A 26,584-nucleotide genomic window follows, 5' to 3' on the forward strand; every position below is an offset into this window, starting at 1 on the left:
TCTTTGAGGATGAGTTCCATTCTAAGAAGTTATGATGCTATGTTCATCTCCCTTGTTCTAGCTTGAAAGTTTTTGGAGTATTTCTTATGGGGGAGTAAGTTGTTTAGGTGAGACCTAATTATTGGGAAGTAGTTTTCCTTTTAGGACTTCACGTTATTAGTTGCATCACTTCTGCTTTATTTGGAATTATTTTTATGACATGACTTTACTTGTTGCTAGCCTAATTATTGATTCATTTGGCTTGGGCATGCTCATACGATGTACTATTTTTTGTTTTCCGCTGTGCTTTTGTTATCATCGTGTTGTGTTTTTTTGCTGTTGATTTGGACATTGTGTGTGATATCTGCCTTGTCTTTTTCTTACCATGACAAAATGGGGGAGACAAATTATGTTAATGATGTTTCATAATGTTTCATATGGTTTACTACCTACCTAACCCATGATAAATTTCACTTGTTTCTTGCCAAGATTTTTTTTTTTTTTTTTTTTTTTTTTTTGCAGGAGTTGTTACTTGGTCTTTTTTCTGTTAATTGATGTTATCTTGAGTGGGGATATTTGTAAATTTAGTCATAGGTTTTGGGATATTTTGTCAAGGAAAGCCAAATAGGGAGATTGTGAAGTTTAGAGTTATTTGTTTGGCTTTCCTTGTCAAAAGTTGTAAATGATACCACACATGCTCCTAGATTCTTTTTGTTCTTACAACCCTATTGTGGGTTTATTTTATTGGACCATGCGTTCAATGGCATTGACTGAAAGACAATCATCAGCACAAAAGGTTTGTTCATGCATATGCATTTCATTTAACTTATTGATGCATTTTGACTAGCAGAATCTCTCGTTGTTGTCCAGTTAGTTAGGCATGCAATTTAAGGCAGCCCACATGGGCTGACTAGCACCTTTTAGACGGGATTGAGTTTTTCACCATTGATTTGCTCAGATTGCTTGTACATTTGACAAGTGTCTCTTTGTACTTTGTTTGCAGCAATCAAAGGTTTTGTTTTAACAGGGTTAGAGGATTTCATTTCCTCTTTGGAGAGAAAGTTTATAATTTTGAGAGGGTTTGTTTTTCCTCTTCATCTCAGATCTCCCTAGGAGCATCAAACATTTTTCTGGGTAATATTCTTCTTTGAATATTTATAAATCCTTCTTTGTAAATGCTTGTTTAAAATCTTCTTATTTGCTCATTTGTTTTGGCTAAGAAATTTTACATTTTCAAAAAGTGTTTTAAAACCTTAGATTGCCTCTTGTGTTCTTCATTAGAAACCCTAGCTACAAAACCGTGTTCATGCATTAAACACTCACTCATTGTAGAATAGGGTTGCATTGTTCTTCTTGGTTTTATTTTATTTTTGTGGTCAAGTTCTTCAAGTTTCAAATCTTTAAACTTACCCATTTTGGATTCTCGTCAGTTTCTTCTTTCATCTGTTTGATCGGAGAAACTGACTGGTTGTTGAATCCAGATTTTATATGCATATCATAACATCATATCATTTCGTGATTTGAGTTTATATAGGTGCCACAAGGTGAAGAGCTTAGGAGGAGCTGCCACTTCGTGAAGATCGAAGGAGTTCATCTCGAGTAAGGCAAGGTTGCATAAATGTAAAACTGCTTCGTAGATAGGGATTTAAGAATTGAGCTTGTGTGGTCATTGTATGAACTTTGTTTACACTAGTGGATTGGATTCAGCGGAGAGTTCTCGATTTTTTAGTCCAGAGGTGGGTTTTTTTTTGGCCAAAAACTTCTTGTGTTCTTTGTCTCTTAAACTTGTTCGCATATCTTATTTACTGGCATATGTTTCATGCATCCTATAAGTTGTTGTTTGATATGTGTTTACGACTAAGTTTACACTGTATATTATGAGCAATGAATTGAATTGTCATTGACTATGATAACTTGTAGTGAACTAAGTTTCATATGTGGATTTGCGTTTGATTAACTGACGAATCTGTACTTAGTTGACTGGTGAGATTGACTAGTCAACCCAGCATGCTTTGCTTTATAATTGCTTTGTCATTACTGTTTGCATAATGAACTAATCTGGGTAAACTCTAATTAGTTGGACATATTGGTCAGTTAGGATTTGTTATTGCCTGCTCTTTATATAACCGACTAACTTGTAACTAATTGACTAGCTCATTTGACTAGTCTATTATGCAAAATTAAATTTTTATTTGTAGGATATTCCGCTTGGTACTAATTTCACATTTCCCCTATTGTGGTAAAGGGCCACTTACTAAACTTTGACTTTGAGTTCAATTGAACATCAAACATATATTAAACGTTTTACATAGTAATGATGCATTTATTTCATTTAATATTTATAGGTAAGGTTGGTAAAATAAAAAATAGGTATAATACTTACTTGAAATATATATATATATATATATATATATATATATATATATTCGGTAAATTGGTTAAAAAGTATTTTTTTTAAATTTAATGTTCTATTTAAAATTTTTGTTTTTTTTATTTCTTCAATAATATGTCAAAATACGTGCAGTATACGTGTAATTTTATGTATACTATTGACAAATGTGGGAAATACAATGCATTTTAAAATTAAAAAAATTATGTATGTACATGTCATTTTGGATTTTTAAAATATGTGTAATTTAATAAATGATTGATACACGTGTGGAAATATTTTTATTTTTAAAAATACTTTCGGATGTGTATATTATTATATGCAAATTTACTAATATTCATAGGTACAAAATCACATGTAGAATATAATGCTTACATAAAAATGATAAAATAAAAGGATTAAACGTGTCATTTGACCTTAAGGGGGTGTATTCAATTGATAATTTTAGAGATTTTAATGGATTTATAAGTCCATGAATTTTTATAGAGTTTAATTGATTTGTAGAGATTTCATATAAAATTCTGATTCAATTCCCTCGAAATCTGATAGGGAGAGGTGAGATTTGTGGATACTTAAAATACACTACGAAATTTCTTCAATTCCCTCTAATTCCTCAACTTTCTCAAATTCTTTAAAATCAATTTATAATTGAATACTCCTAAAATGTTATAAACTTCTTTAAAATCATAATTGAATAACTCGGATTTCTAAGGATTTTAATAAACTATCTTAAATTCTAATTGAATACACCTTGAATGTAACAGCACATCCCAAAATATTGGAATATTTTATTTTCTGATGGCGTGAAAAGATGATTTTGCCCTTGGGTTAATGAATTTTGTTGTGGCGTTGTATGGCTTAAGTTGTGAATGTGGACAAATAGGTTAAGTCCCTAATATTTTGGAACCAATTAGGGACTTAGACTTGAATTATTTTTGTTGTTGTTTTGCCTTGGTTGGCTGGATCACACATTCACCCACCCATTGACCTTTTCTCTCTCTTCTCCCTTTCGATTTTCTGCAACGTCCGTACAAACGTACGGACGAACCTCAAACCAACCCATTTATGCACAGATCGAGCTTGTGATTAGTACCATCTCCTTCCTCTCGTCATCGCGAACTCAACCATACCAATTGTTGGACGTGAAACCTTTGAAAACCCGAGAACCCAGGCACCCCAAAGAAGGCACTGTTTATACTCTTGCGATCGTGGGGGTTTCAGTTGATTCTGAGCTTATGGGAAGCTTTAGATCACCCTCATGATGCTCGGAGTACCATTTTCACGAAGTTTGGACGTCGGGATTGTGTAGAACCAAAAAACCCAATATTTGGTACTGTTCATGTGCTCGTGGAATTGAAGGTTTCAAGGTATTTGGAGCTCATAGGGAGCTTAAGGACCTCTCCACGAAGCTCGGAGAGGAAGAATGAGGTGATTTAGACGTCTGGAGACCGAGATCGAAGCATCACAGTTTGGCCGGAATTATCGAAGGATCTCTGGCAAATTCTCGAAGGTTTTAGGTCCAAATCTTGGTAAAGTTTTGTTTCTTATGTTGTAAGCTTCATTTTGGTGAAGATTTCATGAAAAATGGTTAAGAATTGACTGAAATACGAAGCCTGGAAAAATTTCCAGAAACCGGCGAGTTGCAGCGGCACCGGCGACGGTCTCCGGCGAACCAAGGAAGAAGGAGGAGTATATTCCGTCAAGTCTGACGGAATATGCTAACGGCGTCAGTTATATTAAACGGTATATGCTGATTTTTAACGGAATATTCCCTAACTGCCGTTACTGTTACCGTTAGGGTTCCTTGCGCGTGGCCGCGCGTCTTGCCGTGCACTCGCCGGCGCGTGGGTGGTCGGAAAATTTTTCTAAAATTATGGGGTTGTTCGTGAGGTTGAGTAGATCACTGTGGTATATTCTTATACCCAAATTGAGCAACGTATGAGAAGTTATTTCCAAGGTTTTGATTATGTGCTTAAATAACATTATTTCGGTTACTTCTCATATAGGCGAGGCTTATACGGACGATGAGCAAAGTTAAGGGAGGCTCGGGGGCTACGACCCTTCGACATATCTGTGAGTGGGCAGTTTTGTTTTCGTATTACCTATATACTACTGTTTTTCCCAGAAAATGCAATTAAATGAAATTATATTTCTAAAATGCCATGCATGCATATTATGAGTTATGAATTGATAATTGATGCATATATATGTGTGAATTGGTGCCGTGGACGCAAAAGTGAGTATCAGGTGAGTTTATATGGTTTATATGAATGAATGATGATGTGATTGCGTTGTGAGCTCATAAACTGCACCTTTGGTATTAGTGCTTATATTATTCACCACACCGCACGCTCGCCTTGGATCCAAGTAGGTGGATGTTGTACAGACCACTAGAGGTGGTTCCGACATGCCAGTTGTACATACCATTAGAGGGGTTCCGACTGGTGGGTGACCTTAGATTATGTGCACAGATGATTGATGAGAGAAGCACTAGAGCGTATTATTACACCATTATAGTCGTACAGACTACTTTAGGTAGTTCCGACTTATGTGCAGTGTAGCGCCGTATAGGTCACAATTGGTGACTCCGGCAGGGCCGTACAGGTCACAGTTGGTGACTCCGGCTGGATGAGATTTTAAGCTATAGTTTCAGCCGTACAGGACCATTGTAGGGTCTCTAGTTGATTTATTTTTCACCTGATTTATATTGATGCATTCATATTATAGTTTGGCATGGCATGGCATATTTTTCCGAAAAGTGTTAAAGAAATGAGTTTTGAGATTTATGAAAGTATATTTGTACATATGCTATTTTTCTGGGAAAGTACAGGTTTTACGGAGAGGGGTTACAACGTTTTGAGAAATGTTTTGTCTTGAAAAGATTGGTTTTACTGACCCACTCAACTTTGTTTTTTCGCCCCTCCAGGTTCGAGATAGAGCAGAGCTTTGGTGGCCACGAGGAATTCAACGGTGTTCTGACAGAATTTCACAAACGTAGGTTTCACTTTCGGGTATTATACCTTAGTATTTATGTCTTTAAAGCTTCCGAACCGTGTAAATGGTTACGTCACTCTCACATGACGACCAGCATACCCTCCTTCGGGACGGGGTGTGTCATTGAATTTCAGATAATCATTTAAAATCCTGATTGAATACCCTTAAATTCATTAAAAGAATTAAATGGTTTTTAATGTGTTATACTCCATTAAAAAAACAAAAAATAAAAAAAACATGTAATATGGTTTTATGAGCTGTATATGATTCAGCAAATAATATGATTGTCAAACATGCCATTTTATGAGTTTAGCGAGTTGGCTTGAAACACAAACTGTTTATTAACTACGTTAAATAGGTTGACATAATTATGAAACGGGTACGATTATGGCCAATTCATGTTCATTTGTTTCATCGAGCCACGTTATCTTATCGGGTCTAAAATGTCAGCTCAAACTTTTATAAATAAAAACAAAACAGAAAATGAAAATAGAGAGGGGAGTTGATATTTATCGTTAAAATTACTATTTAGTAGTAGTATTTTCTTTCGTTTAAACGTGACAGTTAATAACATAACATAAAGTCCTCTATAGTATATTGTTTTTAACTGTCAATGTCAACTCGAACATCATGAGCTTGGCATGAAAAACTCATCTTTTCAATAACTTGAATTCGTTGATTCATTTCATGCGTTACACTTACAGTTCAAACCAAATAAGAAGACTGATTACAATATATGTTGGAGTAAATTATAGCAATGGTCTCTCAACTTTAATCAAATTAGAGTAATGATCTTTCAACTAAAAATTAATTACTATTGGTCTCTCAATTCATCAAAATGTGTAGCTATGGTCATTTTCATCAATTTCGTCAAAATTAGTTATGTTGGAATGACCATTGCTACAATTGGGGTCCCTTAACTCATCAAAACGTGTAGCTATGGTTCTTTTCGTCAACTTCGTCAGAATTTTATCAAAACAAGTAATGTTGGAATGACCATTGCTACAATTGGATTAAAGTTTAGAGACCATTGCTCGAATTGAGTTAAAGTTAAGAGACAATTTCTCTAGTTGGATTAAGGTTGAATGACCAATGGTAATAAATTTTTAGTTGAGGGACCATAACTGCACGTTTTGAGAGTTAAGGGATCATTGCTCTAATTGAATTAAAATTAAGAAATCATTGCTACAATTTATGTTTAATAGGTATATTATAATCAAGTCTCGAAGTACGATCATAAAAAAGAATCACAAGAGTGCGAGGAAAATCTAATCACTAAACTGTTATCCCGTGCATATCGTCAGGCGCGCAAACGTGGCACGAGCTACTCACCAAAAGGATGCGTGTTGAGATTCCACATTGCCATAGTGTATGATGGTCAAATAGCAGATCAGTAAATATCAAAGGTGAAAGAAATAATAAAATAGAATTTTGCCTACTTGATTTGCTTATTCAATTTTGCCTAAGACAAATTTAATAGACAACTTATCACGTCAATTATTATACTATTTTTCCTATTATATTTGCTTACACCATTGGGGATGCTTTTAAACCTTAGCTGTCAGTGTTCACTTCATTTCTACATACCTTTCTCTCAAAGCTCCGCCATGGAAAAAGCCACTTTACACTTTTCTCAAAAGGCTTCTGCTTTTCATTGTAGAGAGAGAAAGCTAGAGAGAGTGAATATATAGTGCAATGTGTTCGAGATGGTGGAGGTCAATGTGATGTGCTATGTGGACAAGGTGGCATTATTATTTAATTTTCAAATGGTGTTACTTAGCTTTTTTGGGTATGAACTAGGACTAGTTTGATTATTTAGGGAAAATCATATCCAAACAAATTAACTTAGGATGAACTTGATTCACAAAAGCTTGCAAGAAGGAAGTAAGGGCAAGTTTGGCTCTGCGCTGACTAACGCCTCATTGCAAATTCAACTTGTAGACCTCTCGTCTAAGGTTTACAATCAACTTTTCATACAACTAAATCCAAATCCATTAGCATTCCGACTGCGGCAAGTGATACAAAGCTCTAGGGGCAATGTAATCATGCCTTAAAGCTCATTCTGCGCACTTAGAAGATTTTGAATAAAAAATTGATTTCCCGAATAAATTTTAACACAAGCCAGGTTCTATGATGTTGAAGATCGTTGTGTCAAGTTTTCAGAATTTTCTACGCAACCAACCCATCGAGTTCCTCACACAAGGACATCCGAAGCTGTATTCGTGTCATAGCTGCACAGATGAGGGAAAACGAAGAGCAAGAACCTCTTCGATTTTTCCAAGTGACGCGCCATGTACGCCTAGGAAGCTAAGAAGTAGATTGTATCTACAATGTTATTATTTTACAGAATTTTCTAGATGACATAACGATCTCAAATCTGGTTTGCAAAGCAGTTAAACTACAAGTTAACCCAAACAGTACATCACAGCAGCACTGTCAAATTGATAGATTAAATTGTATATGCTTTAAAAGAATTGGGCTCCGTACTATAAACCATCGTGAAGATATGGATGCCAGCTTTATGTAAAATTTTCCAGGAATGCAATTCTAAGCTACATGGAGAACATTATTGTCGTTTACCACTCGTAGCATAAGCTGGAATTCTCTGCAAAATTCCTCAAGTTCTTCCTCTGAAGTCATATAATTGACACCCGACGTGCTGGAACAACCCATATATTTAGGATACACACAATAACGACTAAGTTAACAGTTAACCTAAAGATTCCTACTAATGCAATTCCGCTCTGACAAGCTAAAAACAAGGTCACTCACAAAGCACTGCGTGATTCTACTATTGTCCTCATCCACTACTAGTTTGTAACGAAAAAGAACAGGGGACATACTATATGGAGTACGAAGAAAAAATTTATGAATTCTGAATGACTTCTCTATCACATGACGATTATGGATCCAGATTCCCACACTCGAAGAAATCCGAACGACATTGTTACTCCAATAGTCCAATTTACTTTGAAATTATCTGGAGTAAGTGCACATTTGAAGTCCGATCATGGACTAAAGAACTCCAATCGTAACTAGGTGAATAAACGGACCCATGGTGCCTCCACACTTTGTTGGGCACCAAACAAGATATATTTATTCCACAAGACACAAAAACCTAACTTGATTAAGGATCAGATGGGTTTCCTATATTCTTGTAGATTCCTACAATCTGGGATTGACGTGATCTCGAATCCTGCAAAATCCCGAATGCTTCATCTAGAATGAACGAGTAAGGTGACTAAGTTTAGACAACATGTCATCATTTATGAGCTAAAGTACAAGAATAAGTTAATCCGGAGGACATGAAAAGTGTGTTTGTAACTCCAAACTCACCCAAGCGTAGTTCCAACACGAAACATAAAGCAACTCTGAAACGAATAAAGATGCAAACAACAATCTGTCTATGCATATCACTCCACTTTGTGGACTAAACTGGAATTCCTCATATATAATTGAATAGTGAGGCTTATATCATTGGAAAGCTACTGATGTCATCTTTCTACAACACTTTACAGCTTATAATTCTAGTCCCTAACGACAAAAATATCGACGTTTTACTATGGACAATGTATGTAGCAATTTTTTTTTTCTTTTGGATTTGCATGGTTCACCATTTTAGGTTCGAACTTCGATGAGGAAAACAATTCAAAAGCCCATCCATCAGGTGAACAACTTTGGTACAAACCATGATAGCGCTCTAAGAGGTAAGTATTTTTTATTATTGAGTTGTATCTATAATTGAATGCTTTAAAGATTATTAAGCAATATTGTGGCATGTAATCATAATGAGCTATTCGCATGAGCTAAACTCCGATTTGAGTTAGCCTCAATCATGTGTAGCTATTACCTTATAAGCTTTTTACTGGTTCCAGTCTGATTCCATCAATCAGCCACAAGCAAGCCAACTTGGTTAAAGAAATAACGTCCTATGCAATGACTCAAGCACCTAGCATGAGCCAACGTTGGGAACTGCATATTCAGGTTAGAAACCCCAAAGTTGGGAATGACCTTTTTAGATCCTCCCGTGACTTTGTTTGGTCTTTCTTACACCATTCTTATTGGTATAGGGAACCACCCCCATTTTCCAAATATCGCACTACCTTTGTAACTATGCAAGCAATGCCATAGTCTAAAATACTCAAAGTTGTATTGTTCAGAGGAGTCTTCTATAACTCATTCCATGGTGTTTCGGTTAGCAACTTAGGAGGCTTGAGTCATATTAAGCGCGGTTATGATGGGCAAACTACGTATGTAGGTACGTGGTCCTCTGATCCGGAAGCTTTGAGTGTGTCATCGGCCTCCAAAAAATTTGTGTAATCTAAAGGTTTGTGAGTTATAACATTCAAACGTGAGCTCTATGTCAGTCGAGGGAATAATCAAAAGGGCGGCTCGAAAATCATCAGCTGTGACAAATTACTTAATTATGTAACATGACTATTATTTCACGCTGTGAAAAATTCATAAACCAATATCCACAAATTTTTTATTCGAAAACAAAAAATCTAATTGAGTTAAAACTTTGGACCAGTGTTCCAATTTAGGTGTGTAAAAATACAAATAAGGCGAACGTGCTCCGCGCATAAGTAATTGATAGATCTGTCAATTTATTGAAATGTTTTGCTTTTTATTGTTTTTTAAATTAAGGAAGCATGATTAGCTCCGACTATAAATGATTGATAGAAATTATATACTTAGGGAAGTGTAATTTGCTTTTTTTTTTTTTTTTTTTTTTTTTGTGAATATTGTTCACTTTCATTGGGTGTAGTGAAATTAAGATTTGAAGGGATTTTAAAAGACTTTAGAATCACGATGTTAAGAGAGAGTTTTAAAAGACTTTGAAATCATGAAGTAGTCAATTAGGATTTAACAGGATTTAAAAGAATGCATCCAAATCCAAGGGTAGTTAATTAGGATTTAAAATCCAAGGTGTAAATCTGTAGGTATTCAAAATGTCATAGATTTGGAAGGATTTCATTAAATAAGAGATTTTGTAGGATTTGTGAGTGAATTTTACACATACAAAGACTATAAAGAATCCCACCTCCACCCCTAGGATTTCTTTTCAAGTTTCTCTCTCATACTAACCTCACTACTTGCATTCAAACCGCTCATCACTATCACTATGTCGTCTCATCATCTCCCTTTAACACAAAACCCCACAGCCAATTCCAACAACTGGTCGGGTCTCGAAGTTCCGGTTCAAAGGCTTTCTCTTAGGTCACACATGTTTTTGTTATCCCTTTATGCAATTCCATATTTATTTAACACAACAACAAATGAATTTTCAATTAACTACAGAGCCGCGTGAAAGGTATTACTCAAAATAGATAAATATGTAAACCACTACTACTGTGACAACGCCACTTCTTCCTTCATAAACATCTCTAAGCCTGCAAAAAGCTCACATACTTGGTACCTGGGAAAAGAGGATACCAAGCAAGGCATTTTTTGTGACCTCAGCATTCTTACGATTCATCAATTTCATCAAAAGTTGGAGTGAATAAACTAGAATTGCTTCCAAAAGAGTTTAGCCTTGCAATTGAAAATATGTAACTATTGTTGCCAATTTAACAAATTTATACACTCGACTGTTGTTATATTCGAATCTCTACACGCTGGGTCAATGTTTTGATGTAAGTTAGAATTTTTACATAAGGTTCGGTGATGTTTACAAATTGGGTCGGAAAATAAAGAAAGATAAATGATTGAGTACCATGCTCATATTGGTTTGGTTATGTTTAGAAATCCTAAGAAATCCACGAGACAAGTTCATACAAATCCATAAAAATCTATAACAGAAATCCATATAAGTCTGTTGATATCCATATAAAATGTAAACTCTATTAAAATTCTTTGAAATCTTACTTAAAAAAAGGTTTATTAAAATCTTGTGAAATCCAAAATGACTAAATTGTTTACAACCTGAAATTGCATTTCTAATCAGTAAACTTTGTCTTTTATTTTGAATCACATGAACGAAAGCCTAACAAGACAATTTTTTTTTTTTTTTTTTAAATCACAGAGAAAATAAGCTTCCTAAAATCTCTCTCTCTCTCTCTCTCCCCCCTCTAGAGCCAGACATACAATGAACTAGACCAAGACCCCCTTTACTCCCCTCTAGACCCAGACATACATAGTTTTGCCTCTGAAGTCTAAACCCTTGTATATCTATCTAAACCCAGAGTCCTATAAAATTAGGGTTTCTCTTTCCCTCCAACTGTCTCTCTCTGGTATCTCTTCTCTCTCTGCCGAGATCTGATACTGTCTGCTGATGCAATAGGTATATACTTTCTTCTATTGGGTTAGTTCCCTGTTTGGTTTCTGAGAAAAATAAAGGATTATTCTTTTGTAAATTTTTCCCGAACTGTTTCTTTTAACTGATGCACTATTTAAATATCTGTTCCGTACGGTTGCTGTTAATGAATTTTACGAATTAGTGGATCATATGTTTGGTTTTTGTTTAATTAGAATTCACATTGGCCGAGCAAAGTTGTTTCAAGGGTCGGTTTGTCTGCTTTTCGGGTCCCAATTTTTGTCGAAATTTCGGAGATTGAAAATCTTAGAATTTGAAGCTGTACGTATCATTTTTGGACAACATAGGATTTCATTCAATTTGTGTTGTTGGTGATTTAGAATTTTTTTTGCTTCACATGGGTTGTTGGAATTACTAATTAATAATTAAGAAAACATGATAGAATAGGACATTTTCGATTTCTAAGGTTAATGGGTCTGTGTCTTTTGTGACACTTTTGTAAGGTGTTGATAGCGTTAACATACGCCGAAGTTTTGGAACTTCCAAAGCTGTGTGTCACAGTTGTGAAGCTGTTAATCGCTCTAAACGAGCTAACTTTTGTCCGTCACTAGTAACTGCAGGAACGGAGGAATCCGTTTTTGCCATGTCCGATGCTAAAAGACAATTGCTTGAATGTCGTTTATGGTATTCCGATGGAGAATGAGATTTTTACACAATTGCAGATGTGACATTTAACATTATGTGGCTGTGAACATTCTATTGGGGAAGAATATAGCTTCCGATTGGTAGAAAATAATCATAATCATTCGATGTATGGCAACGTAGAGTTTAGTCATCGGAGGTACATGTATAATGAATTCTTCTGATTCAGTGCTAAGTTGAACTAGAAAAGTATTAATGGGCATTGAGTATGACTAGCATATTAGTATTCATATTGACGAGTCATTGATATTTTCTTGAATTGCAATTTAAATTTTTTTTGTCTGTTCGAAGGATAGATGAACTGTTTATTGCCTGATATGTCATCTCAACCTTACTTGAGAGCTGATATTGATTGTAAAGTGAGGATGAGAAATTAATCATGGAATCTGTAATTTGCTAATATTCCACTTTACTTATTGTAGACGACAAAGTTTATGCCCATCATGGAAACTGATAATGCTAATGTTAAGCAAGCTGAAGATGCTAAACTCCTTGCCAATGAAGCATATAAAGGTAATAATCCGTGCTTCTACAATTTGTCATTACCTTTTTTTTCCTTTTAATTTAATTTAATATGTATGGCAATGAAATAAACTATCCTTTTAATTTCTTGGATTTTATGTACGTGTATTTACAACTCAAAATTTAAATAATCAAAATAGATTTGATACAAGTGAGATTTACTTTCAGTGTTGCTAAATAGTAAATCCTAACAAGTGGCCAACATTATACCTCACACACTATTCTAAAAAGCCTAACAAGTGACCACCGCTCCGATTAACCCCTAGTCGTTTGAAAATTAAGAAAGGGCTCCTAGACCTGCATAGGCGCATGCCTAGCCCGCCCAGACCCGCCTAAGTCGAGACTTTCACTTAGATAGAAAATAGATAACTTTCGTTTTGCATTTTATTTTCTTCGATAAATTGTAAGAGACTTGTCGGATACTTAGATGAACACACATGATATGCTTGTTCCCCATGTTTTCATTATGTTCCAATGTTTTAAAAGGCTCGCCTCAGGGAGCGCCTAGGCGTCCTCTAAGGCTAGGCGTGAAGGTTGCCGCCTCTGTTTTAAGGGAGTGGGCGGAAGGCGTCGCTGAAGCCGCCTAGGTGCGCCTCAGGGGCTTTTCTTTTTTTTTATACTCCTAAACCCAAATTTTGGATAGGTTTTAACTGCTTCAGACCTCTTCCTTGTACTATTGTCTCTCTACTTTTTTTTCTTCTGATTTTTATTTTTTTTATATAATGGATGTGTGTGCTATCTGCGTGCATTGTTATATGTGTGTTCATTGTGCTTTTCATCCTCTATTATATATATATATATATAATATAATATATGTATATATATGTGTGTGTATATATATTTATAATATATGTGTACGCTCAATGTATATATTAAAAAATTTAGGTCCCGTTACGCCTAGGCTGGGCTATCCCTCAGACGCCTTGCCAACGCCTCACGCTTTTAATACATTGTTATGTTCTAAAACTTTTATAATCTTATGCCATTCTCATTTTCAATTTATTTATCCCAATGCAATTATGTATTTTTAAGTATAAGCAGACATTTATTTATACGATATATAATAAATTTACTTAAATCCACCTAGCCCGACCTAGTTACCGCTAAGCCCCAATCTGCCGCCTGACTAGTGCCTAGCATCTTTTAGAATCTTGAGCTCACACAAGTGCACTGAATTGAATGAATTCATACGGGACATTGACTTTATCTATTTGTTTCCTCACAATTGGCGAGAATGCCGCAGTCCTCGCATAGAGATTAATTTTGATTTGTTTGTACTTGTAGTGTGTTTATTTTGGGGTATGATCAGTGTGCTCATATTTTCTCTATGATATCAGCTCATAAGTTTGCTCAAGCTATTGATCTGTATACACAAGCGATTGAATTAAACAGTCAGAATGCTGTATACTGGGCCAATCGTTCAATTGCCCACCTTAAACTGGAGGAATATGGTAGCGCCATACAAGATGCTTCCAAGGCTATTGAAGTTGATCCCAAATATTCAAAGGCATGTTTTATCCCCTAGGTTTTGTGCATTTAGACATGTGTGATTGTGTTCTGATGGTTTTCTGTTGTTGCAGGGATACTACAGGCGAGGTGCAGCTTATCTTGCTATGGGGAAATTTAAAGAAGCATTAAAAGATTTTCAGCAGGTACATTCTCCAGCACTTTTCTTCTTGAAAATTCTGACAAAAATTAAATTTCAATACCTACTATCAGATTCATATTAAACTGCAAGAAGGTGAAATATCTTTATTGAGACCAGTACATTTAAAATATCTATATTGATAGGATTTTAAACAATCTATTCATCATGTGAAAATGGTTATCTGCCTAGTTGGTTGTTTTTTACCATATACATCTGATAGTGTTTTCATTAAAGATAAATCTAAATTTCTGGAGAGTCAAAGCTGCACATTCTGAAGGTCGTAATTCTTCGTCATTTTATCACTATAAAGTTGCATTTTAAATGTCTGAAAGTTTTAGAACACAATCTTTGTCCTTATTCATTGTGGCTCACATCTCTAATATGCACATTTACTGGAGCAATGCTAAACTGTAGATGGTTATGGTTTGTGCAATTGGAACCCTTACTGAAACATGGTACGTCCCCCATATCTGAACATGGAACGGCTGGGGTAGCCTATCAAATTTCATAAGCTCCTTAATCAGAATTTTCAATGTGATAAGACAAGCTTAGGTCTAGTGTAAGAAAAGAAAAATCAAAGTGTGCAAAGATTTTTATGTAATGCCATCGTCTTTCCTTTGAGAAGAAGGATGCCTTTGAAAACGGGCACCAAATTTTCTTTTGGTAACATTCTCTAAGAGGCTGCATTGTTTGAATTTTTCCCTTGATCTAAAATAGGTCAAAAGAATCTGTCCAAATGATCCTGATGCTACAAAGAAATTGAAGGAATGTGAGAAAGCAGTGATGAAACTTAAATTTGCTGAAGCAATATCTGTACCGGAGGCTGAAAGGCGTCCTGTAGCTGATTATATTAATTATCATTCTATAGGTATTAGTGTTGTTGCTTTTATGCTGTCCTATTTATTGTTATGTTTGTCCGAGTTTTTCCACCTTCTTCTGCTTATCTTATATAGATTTTATTTCTGTATTTGTCTTTTTACGTTTCAATTTTTTGCAGAATTTCATCATCGTATGCTTCAAGCAATGGTTTTATTATTGTTAGAGTTGCTTGTATATGCTTCTGAATGTTGATATATATGTTCAAGGCATTGTGTGGATCTTATTCTTTGAAATGTGCTCAAGTGCATGCTATTTCAAAAAGAGTGAATGCGATAACAGGCCGATGCATCCCCTGTTTTGTTCTAATCTTTTTAGTGGAATTGGTTTCTTATTAAAGAAAATATAGTAGTTCGATTTAAAAATTTCTCTTTTAGGTTTGAAGTTTTGTTAACTGCAAGATTTGCTCTCTCGCCAACACTAGTGTCTGTTTTCTTTTCTTGGAAATGTATGATGGTGCCTGATTTATTTCATGGTTCTGTTACTATTTACCCTATTCAGTTTCATTTCTTTGTAAAATCCTAAACTTTGTTACCAATCCCTCTTTGTATCAGTTTTACTTGAGCCATTATATAGTGCACTAATACCATAATACTGACTTTTTTGTCTGAACTCCCAAGGGATATTTAAGAATTTCAAGGCTCAAATTTTCACCAACACTTGTAATTATGAAAGATAGTTTTTAGATTTGTCATTTATTGATTCTGATTTAAACAGGTTTACAGCTCTTAAAGCAGCTTCATGTTTGATAAGTTTGAGTGTATTTCTAAGATTCGTTAGTGTTGGTTGCCTTGGTAGTGGATGCTATTAGGTTAAGATAAGAGAGCTGCAGAAGTGAGCATGTTGACCATGTAATGTACCAAAACTATAATCATGGCAGTAGGGATGGAACTGGTGGTGTTTGGGTAGTATTTGTACAGGCGATTTTGTCAGTGCTATGGTTCAGAGGGTCCATTTTTACCTAGAAGTTCCTCTTTTTTTATTTTTCATTTTTCATTTTTATTGAACAAGTGATCATTTGCATATTCAAATTTCATTAAATGGGGCGTTTAGTAGGGATATTTTGGATGAATGAGTTTTCATTGGGTTGAGTTTGATATGGAAGGATCCTCTCATATCGGGTTCTCACCTGTCTCTCATGTCAGTTACGCTTCATGGATTTTTTGGGACTACATAGTTGTCCAAATTGTTTTTACAGATGGATGAACTGTACACAAAAGTTAACGCCGTATAATATATGCATTAGTTGAATCTGTTTCTGTTGGTGTCGGGGTAGGATCCTTTTTCTTGTCTCGGTTGCTCGTTAGTAAGGAATATCCTCAGTTTTGTTAGCACCAAATAAGCTTGATCAGCATTAAGTAACTGATTATCATTTCATTTCAAAATTCTATTAATGTGAACTAGACTAAATAGTGTCTGTTAATAGCATTAATTGTAGTATTCTTATATATTGTATCATTATAGGAATGGCCCCCAGTATGTCACCAGACTACTACATAGCAGCAATTGGACTAGGAGTTGTGGCAGCATTGGTTATGTTCAGAGCAGAAGTGACTGCAGTTCTGACTGCAGTTGTGGCCACAATAGTGGTGGTGATCATGGTGGCCCTAGGGGCACGTTGGTGGCGTGGCTTTCATGGAAGTCGAGTAAATAACCTAGGTTTGAGTTCACAATCAATGAAGCATAAGATAATAGTCAAAGTCACTCTCATAACTTCTAATAGTTGGAAAGTTCTGTTAGGTTCTAGGAGATGTATTACAAACTAATATATTCATTCACTCACTGCTAATGCATTCTTGATCCTACCATTTAGATGGCATACTTCCTTGAGAATGGATTTTCAGTCAAATGCATGGTCTTGATGGAGTTAAAAAGAGTTGAACGTGGATGATATTTACTCTAGCTAACCCAAGTGGGTAGATCTAGGCCTTATATATATATATATTTTTTTTTTTTTTTCTAGATCAACTTTCTTAGAGTCGGGATTGAACTTTGTTTGCTTGTTCTAAAGTCTATGTTGCTCTGGATCTAAAGTTGGTCACAGAAAATTGGAACAAAAAAACCAAGTTTGCAACGCTAAGAAAATAATCAAACCAGGAAGCTTAAAGTATTCATCGAATAAGAATTCTCATGAGCGGATATATCTTTCTTTTGTTTGTGTTTATTTGTGTGCCTGCATTATCTAGCTTCATTTGGTAAGCAACTTTGATTTTCTGGACTCATTTCAAATGTGGCATATTATTTGTTACAGCCACACGTGTCGTAAAAGTTATCACTTATTGCAATGCAATGGAGTTGCTAATTTCTTTTTTGGATATTGATGACTGATTCAGCATCCATCCTTTTGACATGTACAATCGGGTAGAAAATAGTATGTTCCATATTTTTAACATTTGATGCCTTGGTGAAGGTCATGCATGTACCCACATAAAAGTAGTGCCCTTGAATTTTATAGATTATATAAGTGGAGGGACTCTCTTATGGCCAAACCCTCACTCTCAAACTAATGATATAATAAGGTCCTATTTACGTTTACATTGGGTAAAGCTTATTTACGTGCTTTAGCACTCGAGCTAATGAAAGTGATATCTGTTTCAACTTTAGATGTGGAGACACAATATGCTGGTGCAAGGATAGAAGGAGACGTTGTTACTTTGGATTTTGTGAAGAAAATGATGGAGGATTTCAAGAATCAGAAGAATTTACACCAACGGTATGTATGGGAAATTACAGTACTCACTGTCATGGACCTTGGCAGCAAAATATTGTTGGACACTTTTTTCACTTCACCTGGTATCAATTTTGTAGATATGCGTTCCAAATTGTTTTACAGACGAAAGAAATGTTGCAAGCCATGCCTTCTCTGGTCGATATAAACATTCCTGAGGGCAAACATTTTACTGTTTGTGGTGACGTACATGGTCAGGTAATACATCTCTTCCATATCCATAAGATACTGGATCAAGTGCTTGATTTGACTTTGAACAACATACAACATCTTAGAAAGTTAATTGATAGAGAAATAAAGGGGTATTGACCCGTAAAATGTCAAATACTAGGTGAAACAATAAATATTTCAATTTCATATTGTCTTATGGTTTTTTCTGAAGTCAGCCTAGTCCGACTAAAGTATTATAGCTTCTAGTTTTGGTAGTTTTGGTGGTATTGGTGGTTGTCTACATGATATGTATCTATTAATGTTCTAGGCACTCTCTCATTTGTTTGTTTGTATTGCCTGCAGTTCTATGATCTTCTAAATATTTTTGAGCTTAACGGGCTTCCTTCAGACGAGAATCCATATCTATTCAATGGAGACTTTGTGGACAGGGGATCTTTTTCTTTGGAGGTGATCCTAACGTTGTTTGCATTTAAGTGCATGTCTCCATCAGGTGAATCCTTTTGTTTTCTTGATCTGTTTATAATTTTTTTGTTAGTGTAGTTAGAAATTTTTTTAGGCCTTCCATATCCTTTCTGAAGTCAAGTTGACGCCACTTTTCAATTACTTTGTCGTGAGATATTACTGTGTTGCTCCTCCTTCCAATTTCAATATTATTTTCAACACATTTCTTTTGCTCATTAATCTGACCATGTTCCAACTTCTTTTTTTCTATTGGAAAGAAATATTGTTCTGAATTGGTAACCTGTTGTATGACTTTCAGCTATATATCTCGCAAGAGGAAACCATGAGAGCAAGAGCATGAATAGGATATATGGTTTTGAGGGCGAGGTCCAGTCCAAATTAAGTGAAAAGTTTGTGGAGCTGTTTGCTGAAGTGTTTTGTTGTCTACCGCTGGCTCATGTAATCAATGGGAAGGTTTTTGTAGTCCATGGGGGTCTTTTCAGTGTTGATGGAGTGAAACTCAGCGACATTAGAGCAATTAATCGGTTTTGTGAACCTCCTGAGGAAGGTAATTTATTACATTCCTTCCCTTTATTCTGCTTTTCGGTTACCTCTGTTATTGGCCTTCACCAGGTGAATTCAAAGCTTGAAAAAATGCCATCACAATTTCACAAACCTTCTGTAAGTTAATTAGCCAGCAGATTTTTTATTTGTTTTTCTGGGTTTCATCAGGGTTAATGTGTGAATTGCTGTGGAGTGATCCACAACCTGCACCTGGAAGGGGGCCGAGCAAACGAGGCGTAGGTCTTTCTTTTGGTGGTGATGTGACAAAAAAATTTTTGCAGGAAAACAATTTAGGTAAATTTACAAGTGTTCACAAGTCATTTTACTGAAGTTAGTGGTGTTACTTACCAAAAGATGTACGGGAGGATTTACCTGGCTGTTAATTTACAGATTTAGTTGTGCGATCTCATGAAGTAAAGGACGAGGGTTATGAGATTGAGCATGATGGCAAACTCATCACTGTTTTTTCTGCTCCAAATTACTGTGATCAGGTAACTGAATGATTGCCAGCCGGCTACTCTTCTATCATTAATAAATTCGTCTTGTGAAACTTGTTCTATAAGAAACCTTATTGAAGATTATTTTTGCACATCTGATAATTTTGGTTTATGGTTTGCACGTTGCAGATGGGTAACAAGGGTGCCTTTATCCGTTTCGAATCACCAGATTTGAAGCCTAACATTGTTACTTTCTCAGCAGTGGTCAGTGACTCCGGTCAATTTAACTGCTCCATTTTTTTAAAACACGCGCGCGCACATACTGTACAATAATGTCGTGACTAGTTGCACTAAAAAAATTTCGTTGTATAATATTGCAGCCACATCCTGACGTCAAGCCAATGGCATACGCAAACAACTTCCTCCGAATGTTTCAGTAATTATGTCCAAGTGGAAGTGCCAACACGGTGTGTTTCTTGCAATCTGACAACTCTCCGGTTGAATACAAGTTTGCTTCAGAAGGCTACTGGAGAAGGGGTTGGTGCATGTTCCCAAATGCAGTATCTTGTTGTGATTACTTTCCGTAGAGATGGTTTTTTACCATTTTACCTGTCGTTCTTGTGCTTGTCACCGCTAGGACGATAATATTTCATCCATTTTCTTTGAAATCGTTTGTGTTCTTGTGCTTGCTCTCGGAAGCCAGGTTTAGAGACGAAATTCATAACCGTATGAAGAATGACTGCCAGCTAAAGCTCATGGCGTTTTCGCCGTATTCATTTCTATGGATTTTGATGTTTTCATGTTTTTTTGCAATGGGGTTTTGGAGATCCAAAATACCAGCGTAGGTATGTTATTTTTGTTCTAAATTTGTTTCAACCATACAACTTGTAAATATTTGAATTATACCTGATTTTGACCTGGAAATATATCTCGAGTGCCTGCAGTAAAGTTGTCATCACACAGCCTGGAGAGAGCAATAGCGTCATCCTGCCCGAGCGGAAATACTTGCCTATCCTTGTTTCTCTATCTCTCTCGTCACATAACTTCCTCTCTCGTATGAGATTTAGACGTGAATTTGACTTGTATATACCAGTAATTTCTTTGACATCAAACGATACTTCCAGTTGTGTTGAAATTCACAAATAGTCCATCCAAAAAAAAAAAAAAAAAAATAGTCGTAATACTTGATGAGAGATGCGAATTGAAGATGCGATGAAACCCGTTACGTGCAGATTATGATTAAATAAGGGTATCAAAGTCGAGTTTCGTAATAGACGTTGGTATGCAATACCTTGCTCAAATCAACGGCTAGATTTAACCGTTTTAGATGAAACTAATGTATTGCAGATTTTGCATCAAATCAAATTACAATAGAACTATGCAAGATACTCGTAACTTAATTGATTAAAAGCATTCACCCATACAACTAAGTTACCAATTTAAGTTTCCCATCTCCAAATACCATTCGAAAAAAAAGAATGTAACATTATTATAGGGGCATCAAAATTTCCAAATGCCGTTAGAAAAAAGAACGTAACATTATTATAAGGGTGTCAAAATTTTGGGGCCCAATACCAGGCCCAATCAAATCACTTTTTAAGTTGACCAATTGTAATATTGGGCTCGGGTTAGGGCAGTGAAACCCGCCCAAAATCAAGCCCTAGTAAGAAAATAAAAAATTAAACAGAAAAATCACGAGTTTGTGTTTTCGCTTTAGCTTCCATCGTCGTTTCGAGGCTCCAATTGCTTGAGCTCTCCTGGCGTCGTTTTTGCTTGATTCGCCTTTCAGGTTCGTTTATTTCCTCCTCACCTTTTCTCCCCCCATAAAATCCTTTCCCCTTTTATCTCTCTCACCTTTTTCTTCTCAGCTCCCTGTTTGGCTTCCGAGAAAATTTAATTTACAAACTTTCTCATGAAATTTTCCCTTTCAAATCACACCACCACCGTTTTCGGCTCACTTAAATTTTTGAGAAAATTGGAAGTAAAACCAGCTAATGACATAACTGACACAGAATCTCGTTTTTTTTTTCCTTGTATTTCTCGGAAGCCAAACAGGGTTTTTATTTTTTTATTTTTTTTTTAATTTTATATTTTGGTTGTGATTTTGATTGAGGATTAGGTCTGTGTTTGAATTAAAGCAGAGATTATAGCGTTGTGGATATGAACTTTGAATGTATACTGGATTTCTGTGGCGATTAAGACCTGAATTGGATTAATTATTTTTAAGGGGGTTTAATTAGAGTTTTGGCTTTGGGTGCTGTGTATTGGTGCTGCAACTTTCAGGTAGTAATTGTGTTGTGAAGGTAAATGAAGATGATAAGTGGAGCTTTAAGTCTTGGTGTTTGTGTATTAGCCGAGAGAAATGGGTCTTGCTCCATTTGCTTAGTTCCTCGAAAAGTACAAGAGGAATTGAACTGCATTGTGATGCATGATGATGTTCCTCTGAGAAAATTTTCGGTGCATTGATGGTTTTCTGTCGAGTCTCGCAATTTGGTTTTTGGATAGCGGGAGGAAAAAGAAAGGAAAATGCTTCAAAGTGTTGTTCTTTCATATAACATGTAGATGAGTGGAATTTCTTGATCAGAGTCATTCATTTGTCATGAATTAAGAATGACAGTTCATGGGAAGAATTGTAATTTGAAACAGAGGACATATTCCAAAGACTCGTACTTAGAATCTCTCGAGGGAAAACAAATTGCGGTTTGAGGCTCTTCCTGTAATGATCTGTAAATTCTAGTATTGGACATATTGGAAAATGCAGAGATTAAGACCTTAAATACAGGTCTCTTAATTTGATCGGAGTAGGCTCAGAATGCACAAAAAAGGTTTCAATTCTAATGTAAATGAAGTTTTTTTATTGCTGGTTCTTTCTGACTGCAATAGCTTTCATATTTATTCTAACTTGTGCTCCAATTGACCTCATGCACATATGTACGTGAAGCTTCCCGGAGCTGAAACTCTTCGTTTATAGTATACAAGTTAGAGGCAAAAATAGTGTGTAAACGATTCCTTCTGTAATTTTGTCGTTTCTGAGTTTAATGGATTTACTAAGTATGACTATGGATTAAGATGCTGCTCTCTAGTTATTTGTTGGAGCTAATACACTGGGGGATATTTTCTGTAGTTGGCAGTAATGGAAATGATACTAGGGGACCCTTATGGGACTAATCCCGGACCAATTGATGGTTCAGTGCTTTATGATCAGGACAAGCATGTGTCTTCAGCAGTTTGGGATGGCCAGGTGCAGTGTGCTATTTACTGATCCGTATAAGGCTTTTTACCATTTCCTTCCGTCTTTTTTAATGAACTATTTTTTTCTGATCTGGATGATAATACATACTTTTAACTACCTGCAGGAGCGCGGTGGACTCAGATGCCATGAACACACTTCAATGCTTGATCAATGGACACTCACGGAAAAACAGGTTGAGTTGGTAGAGAAGGCTGGATTTGGTTATTTAAGATTGATTCCGGCAATTAGTCTAGATAATGCACTCATTTCTGCACTAGTTGAAAGGTGGAGGAGAGAAACAAACACTTTTCACCTTAATGTTGGAGAAATGACGGTAACTCTTAGGGATGTCGTGCTATTGCTCGGTCTAGCAATTGATGGAGAACCTGTAATTGGTATAACACATACCACCTGCAACTCAGTTTGTGACAGGTATCTCGGAAAAGTACCAGAGCCTAGTTATACTAGTGGTGGAATGGTGAAGCTAAGCTGGTTGAAAGAGTTCTTTTCCCATTGTCCTAAAGATGCACCACTCGAAGTGGTTGAATGTCATACCCGTGCTTACCTCTTATACCTTGTTGGAAGTACAATATTTTCGACAACTACTGGGAATAAAGTCCCTGTCATGTACCTTCCACTGTTTGAGAATTTTGACGATTGTGGGAGATATGCCTGGGGGGCAGCAGCATTGGCATTCTTGTACAGGTCACTGGGCAATGCTTCTCTGAGATCTCAAAGTACAATTAGTGGCTGTTTAACGCTACTGCAGGTTATCTACATGTGTCTTTACTTTATTTCTTTTCTATTTTCTATTTTTTCAGCAATTCCCTTGGCTCTTATTTGCAGTTGCTTCTTGTCGATATCTTATATATTTTATTTCATATCATATTGTTGCAGTGCTGGAGTTACTTTCACCTAAATATTGGACGACCAAAGCTCAATACTGATTCAATGCATGATCGTTTTCCTTTTGTGCTTAGCTGGAAAGGAAAGCAAAGTAGGCCAACAGCATACCGTGATGTAGTGTTTTACCGTAAAGCTCTGGATTCCTTAAAACCATGTGATGTAAGGTTTCTCTTCCTCTTTACATGGATAACTTATTCAGTATATTCTAATTTTAATGTGGATTCAGAATACATTTGACATGGTATTGGCTTATAGGTGGAGTGGCATCCGTATAGAAATATGGAATATACGGTGATTCCAGAAGATATCAAGAGCAATCTGATTATAGAGAGGTCAAAAACAATGCTAATATGCTTTGACAAGGCAGAAAGGCATCTCCCAAATCGTTGCCTAAGGCAATACAGCATGCTTCAGTCAGTCCCAGAGGATGTACAGCGATGGGAGAGAAAAAGTCGTCGAGTTGGTGGGGTTGACTTGTCAGGGAAAATGGAGTCAGAGCTTAATGAATGGCTGGAACGTCGATATCATATTGTGGATGGTGATGATGGTGCAGATGAAAGTAATTATATGCTGTGGTACTTGAAAATTACACGTAAATTTATAGGGAGGCCTATATCTCTCTCGTCTGAGTTTCAAAGAACGGTAAGCTTCACCAAAAAAAAGAAGAAGGTAAGATTGTGTTAATTAAATTTTTAATTATAAATTTATTGGTTATTGTCAAATGCGATGATAAGAAAATGGTGGATTATTTTTAAATGATAACTTTATAGGTTTGATTCTTCGCTAGCCATTGTGAGGCTTAGCCCACTTCCCCACCCCTTGGTATAAATAATAATATCGCTTGTTAAAAAAAAAAAACTTTATGTACTTTTGCAGAATGCTGGGTTGAGGGATATTGCACGCATAGCAGATACATTCATAACAGATGGGTTGGACCAAAATCAAGCTGATTCAATTGAAGAAATCAGGAGTATTGCGCATCAATGTTTGGGGGACCAGGTTGGTGGTCTGGACATACCATCACCCACCCCACAAAGTGAATTTGGGAAAAGGATAAGAGGGAAGGAGAGGGTAAGAAGAAAAGGTATGGGAAAACGTTTGCGGAAGGATGATCCAGCACAATACATTACTGCTAGTGAGGATGATCAATCCCAGTTTTGTGGCACCACTGTCATGGTTGAGCAGTTACGTTTTCAGGATGTAGATAGTGAAGATCATTCGCAGCTATATCCTGTTGACAGTGAGGTCACTGCTTTGCATATGATGAACGGAGATGGTGAGGATGAGAATATGCAGCTATGCAGTGCCGACATGGGGTTTGACCATTCAGAGCTAAGCATTGCGGCTGCTGTGGAGGGTAATTCTGAGCTAATCCGTGCAGTTGTGAAGGTCGATGACACAGAGCTTTTTGAAGCAACCGAAGAGATCGACTCACAGCTTCGTGATGCAATAGATGAAGTCAAGGACTCACAACTGTCTGATTCAACTAAGGTCATTGACTCACAGCTCTGTGGTGCACATAACGAGGTTGATGACTCAGAGCTTCCTCATGTTACAAGTGAGAGTGATCCACACACATCTAAAGTTGAAGCAGAGGTTGTTCGAGAGCCTTCTCTTGAAACTCCTCAAGATATTGCGCAGCAGAGTAAATGTAGTGTTGTAGTATAGAGTAAAGGCACTATCATGCAATTTTTCTGAGGTAATCCTTTCACACGAGTAAAGACGTTCACTCTGATCCGATAATTAAGTGTTCGGTCTTATTTCTACCATTTTCCGCTTGCATTTCCTTGTATACCAGATGAATGATGAATCTATAATTCCTTATTATTGTTTGACAGGTAGCGCAAGCCTCACTATACAGTATTACGAATATGCAGCTAGATTAGCAGTGTTGGAAAAGTAACAGCTCGTCATATATATGGCTGGTTAGCAATATGATACTTGGATTCATGTAAATTATTGTAGTGTTTTGTGTTCTCCAACAATTTATTACGTCTAATCTATTTTTATGTTGTCGTTGTCTTTCGTTTATCGATTATTCATTTTCGTTTCGAAATGTAAAAATTACTGGAACTTGTTTATGTTTAGGTACAGGAAATAATGTTCCACACTCTAGTATAATTTCATGTATATTTTGATCCCTATGAAAATGTTGATGTTTCATTTCTTGCTGTTATTGTTGTTAGTTTTTGTACAAGTGATACTGGGGGAGGGGGAACTTGAACTCGGGTTCTTAGGTGAAAGGTGAATGTTTTAAACTAATTAAGCTACAATTCTTTTGCGTACTGTTGGATGTTTATATTTCTTGAAGAGAATGCAAGGGACAAATGCAACCATATGTGCACACGCTTGTCGTTGAGATGCGAACTCTGAACCTCTTCGAACAAAGTCGAAACTCAGAAACTGCAAGCTGTGAGGTAAAATGGTAATGTGCTTAGCTTTTCAGCGTTCAGTAGCATAAGTTTAATGTTTTGTGCTACTATGCGACACTGCCCTGGTTTGCACTTTCATGTCATGATTTTCTGTGAATTAAAGCTAAAAACAATTTCAATTGCCAATGTGAAATTGTGGATTGGCAGCAAGGGTATGATGAACCTTTAAGTGCATATATAGGTATAGTTGATGAGAGGATACCGGTTGTGTGTATACTTGATTTTATTTTCAAACATTTATATAGTCGGTAACACTAAGAGGTCGCATTTGGTGCGATGGCAAGTGCCTTCGCCCATGAGCGGTAGG

At 36.2% G+C, this 26,584-nt stretch overlaps 2 protein-coding genes and 1 long non-coding RNA gene across 6 annotated transcripts; all 3 read left to right on the forward strand.

Moving 5' to 3' along the window:
- The first annotated feature begins 1,012 nt into the window (after positions 1-1,012).
- On the forward strand, positions 1,013-5,549 carry LOC126612055 (uncharacterized). Of its 2 annotated transcripts, XR_007618952.1 has the most exons (4): positions 1,013-1,113; positions 1,514-1,715; positions 4,375-4,441; positions 5,295-5,549. It is a non-coding gene; the product is annotated as an uncharacterized LOC126612055 (long non-coding RNA). The 2 variants fall into 2 exon arrangements; XR_007618951.1 differs by having other exon boundaries at positions 1,041-1,715.
- Positions 5,550-11,378: 5,829 nt separating this feature from the next.
- LOC126612050 (serine/threonine-protein phosphatase 5-like) lies at positions 11,379-20,507 on the forward strand. Of its 2 annotated transcripts, XM_050280352.1 has the most exons (14): positions 11,379-11,645; positions 12,743-12,833; positions 14,180-14,349; positions 14,423-14,494; positions 15,208-15,358; positions 16,831-17,025; positions 17,971-18,079; positions 18,175-18,292; positions 18,608-18,755; positions 19,026-19,274; positions 19,439-19,564; positions 19,661-19,761; positions 19,897-19,971; positions 20,088-20,507. In XM_050280352.1, the coding sequence occupies exons 2-14, from the start codon at positions 12,755-12,757 to the stop codon at positions 20,145-20,147; spliced, it is 1,653 nt and encodes a 550-aa protein (XP_050136309.1). In that variant the 5' UTR covers positions 11,379-11,645; positions 12,743-12,754; the 3' UTR covers positions 20,148-20,507. The 2 variants fall into 2 exon arrangements, with proteins under 2 accessions (XP_050136309.1, XP_050136310.1); XM_050280353.1 differs by lacking the exon at positions 16,831-17,025 and having other exon boundaries at positions 11,382-11,645.
- An 860-nt stretch (positions 20,508-21,367) lies between these two features.
- LOC126612049 (protein MAIN-LIKE 2-like) lies at positions 21,368-26,008 on the forward strand. Of its 2 annotated transcripts, none has more exons than XM_050280349.1 (7): positions 21,368-21,496; positions 22,832-22,948; positions 23,064-23,708; positions 23,837-24,004; positions 24,101-24,514; positions 24,722-25,544; positions 25,684-26,008. In XM_050280349.1, exons 2-6 carry the CDS (start codon positions 22,841-22,843, stop codon positions 25,511-25,513), a joined length of 2,127 nt encoding a protein of 708 aa, XP_050136306.1. In that variant the 5' UTR covers positions 21,368-21,496; positions 22,832-22,840; the 3' UTR covers positions 25,514-25,544; positions 25,684-26,008. The 2 variants fall into 2 exon arrangements, with proteins under 2 accessions (XP_050136306.1, XP_050136307.1); XM_050280350.1 differs by having other exon boundaries at positions 24,101-24,487.
- Positions 26,009-26,584: the final 576 nt, after the last annotated feature.

This window comes from Malus sylvestris, chromosome 17 (genome assembly GCF_916048215.2).
Source record: "Malus sylvestris chromosome 17, drMalSylv7.2, whole genome shotgun sequence".
In the NCBI taxonomy this organism is placed as follows: domain Eukaryota; kingdom Viridiplantae; phylum Streptophyta; class Magnoliopsida; order Rosales; family Rosaceae; genus Malus; species Malus sylvestris.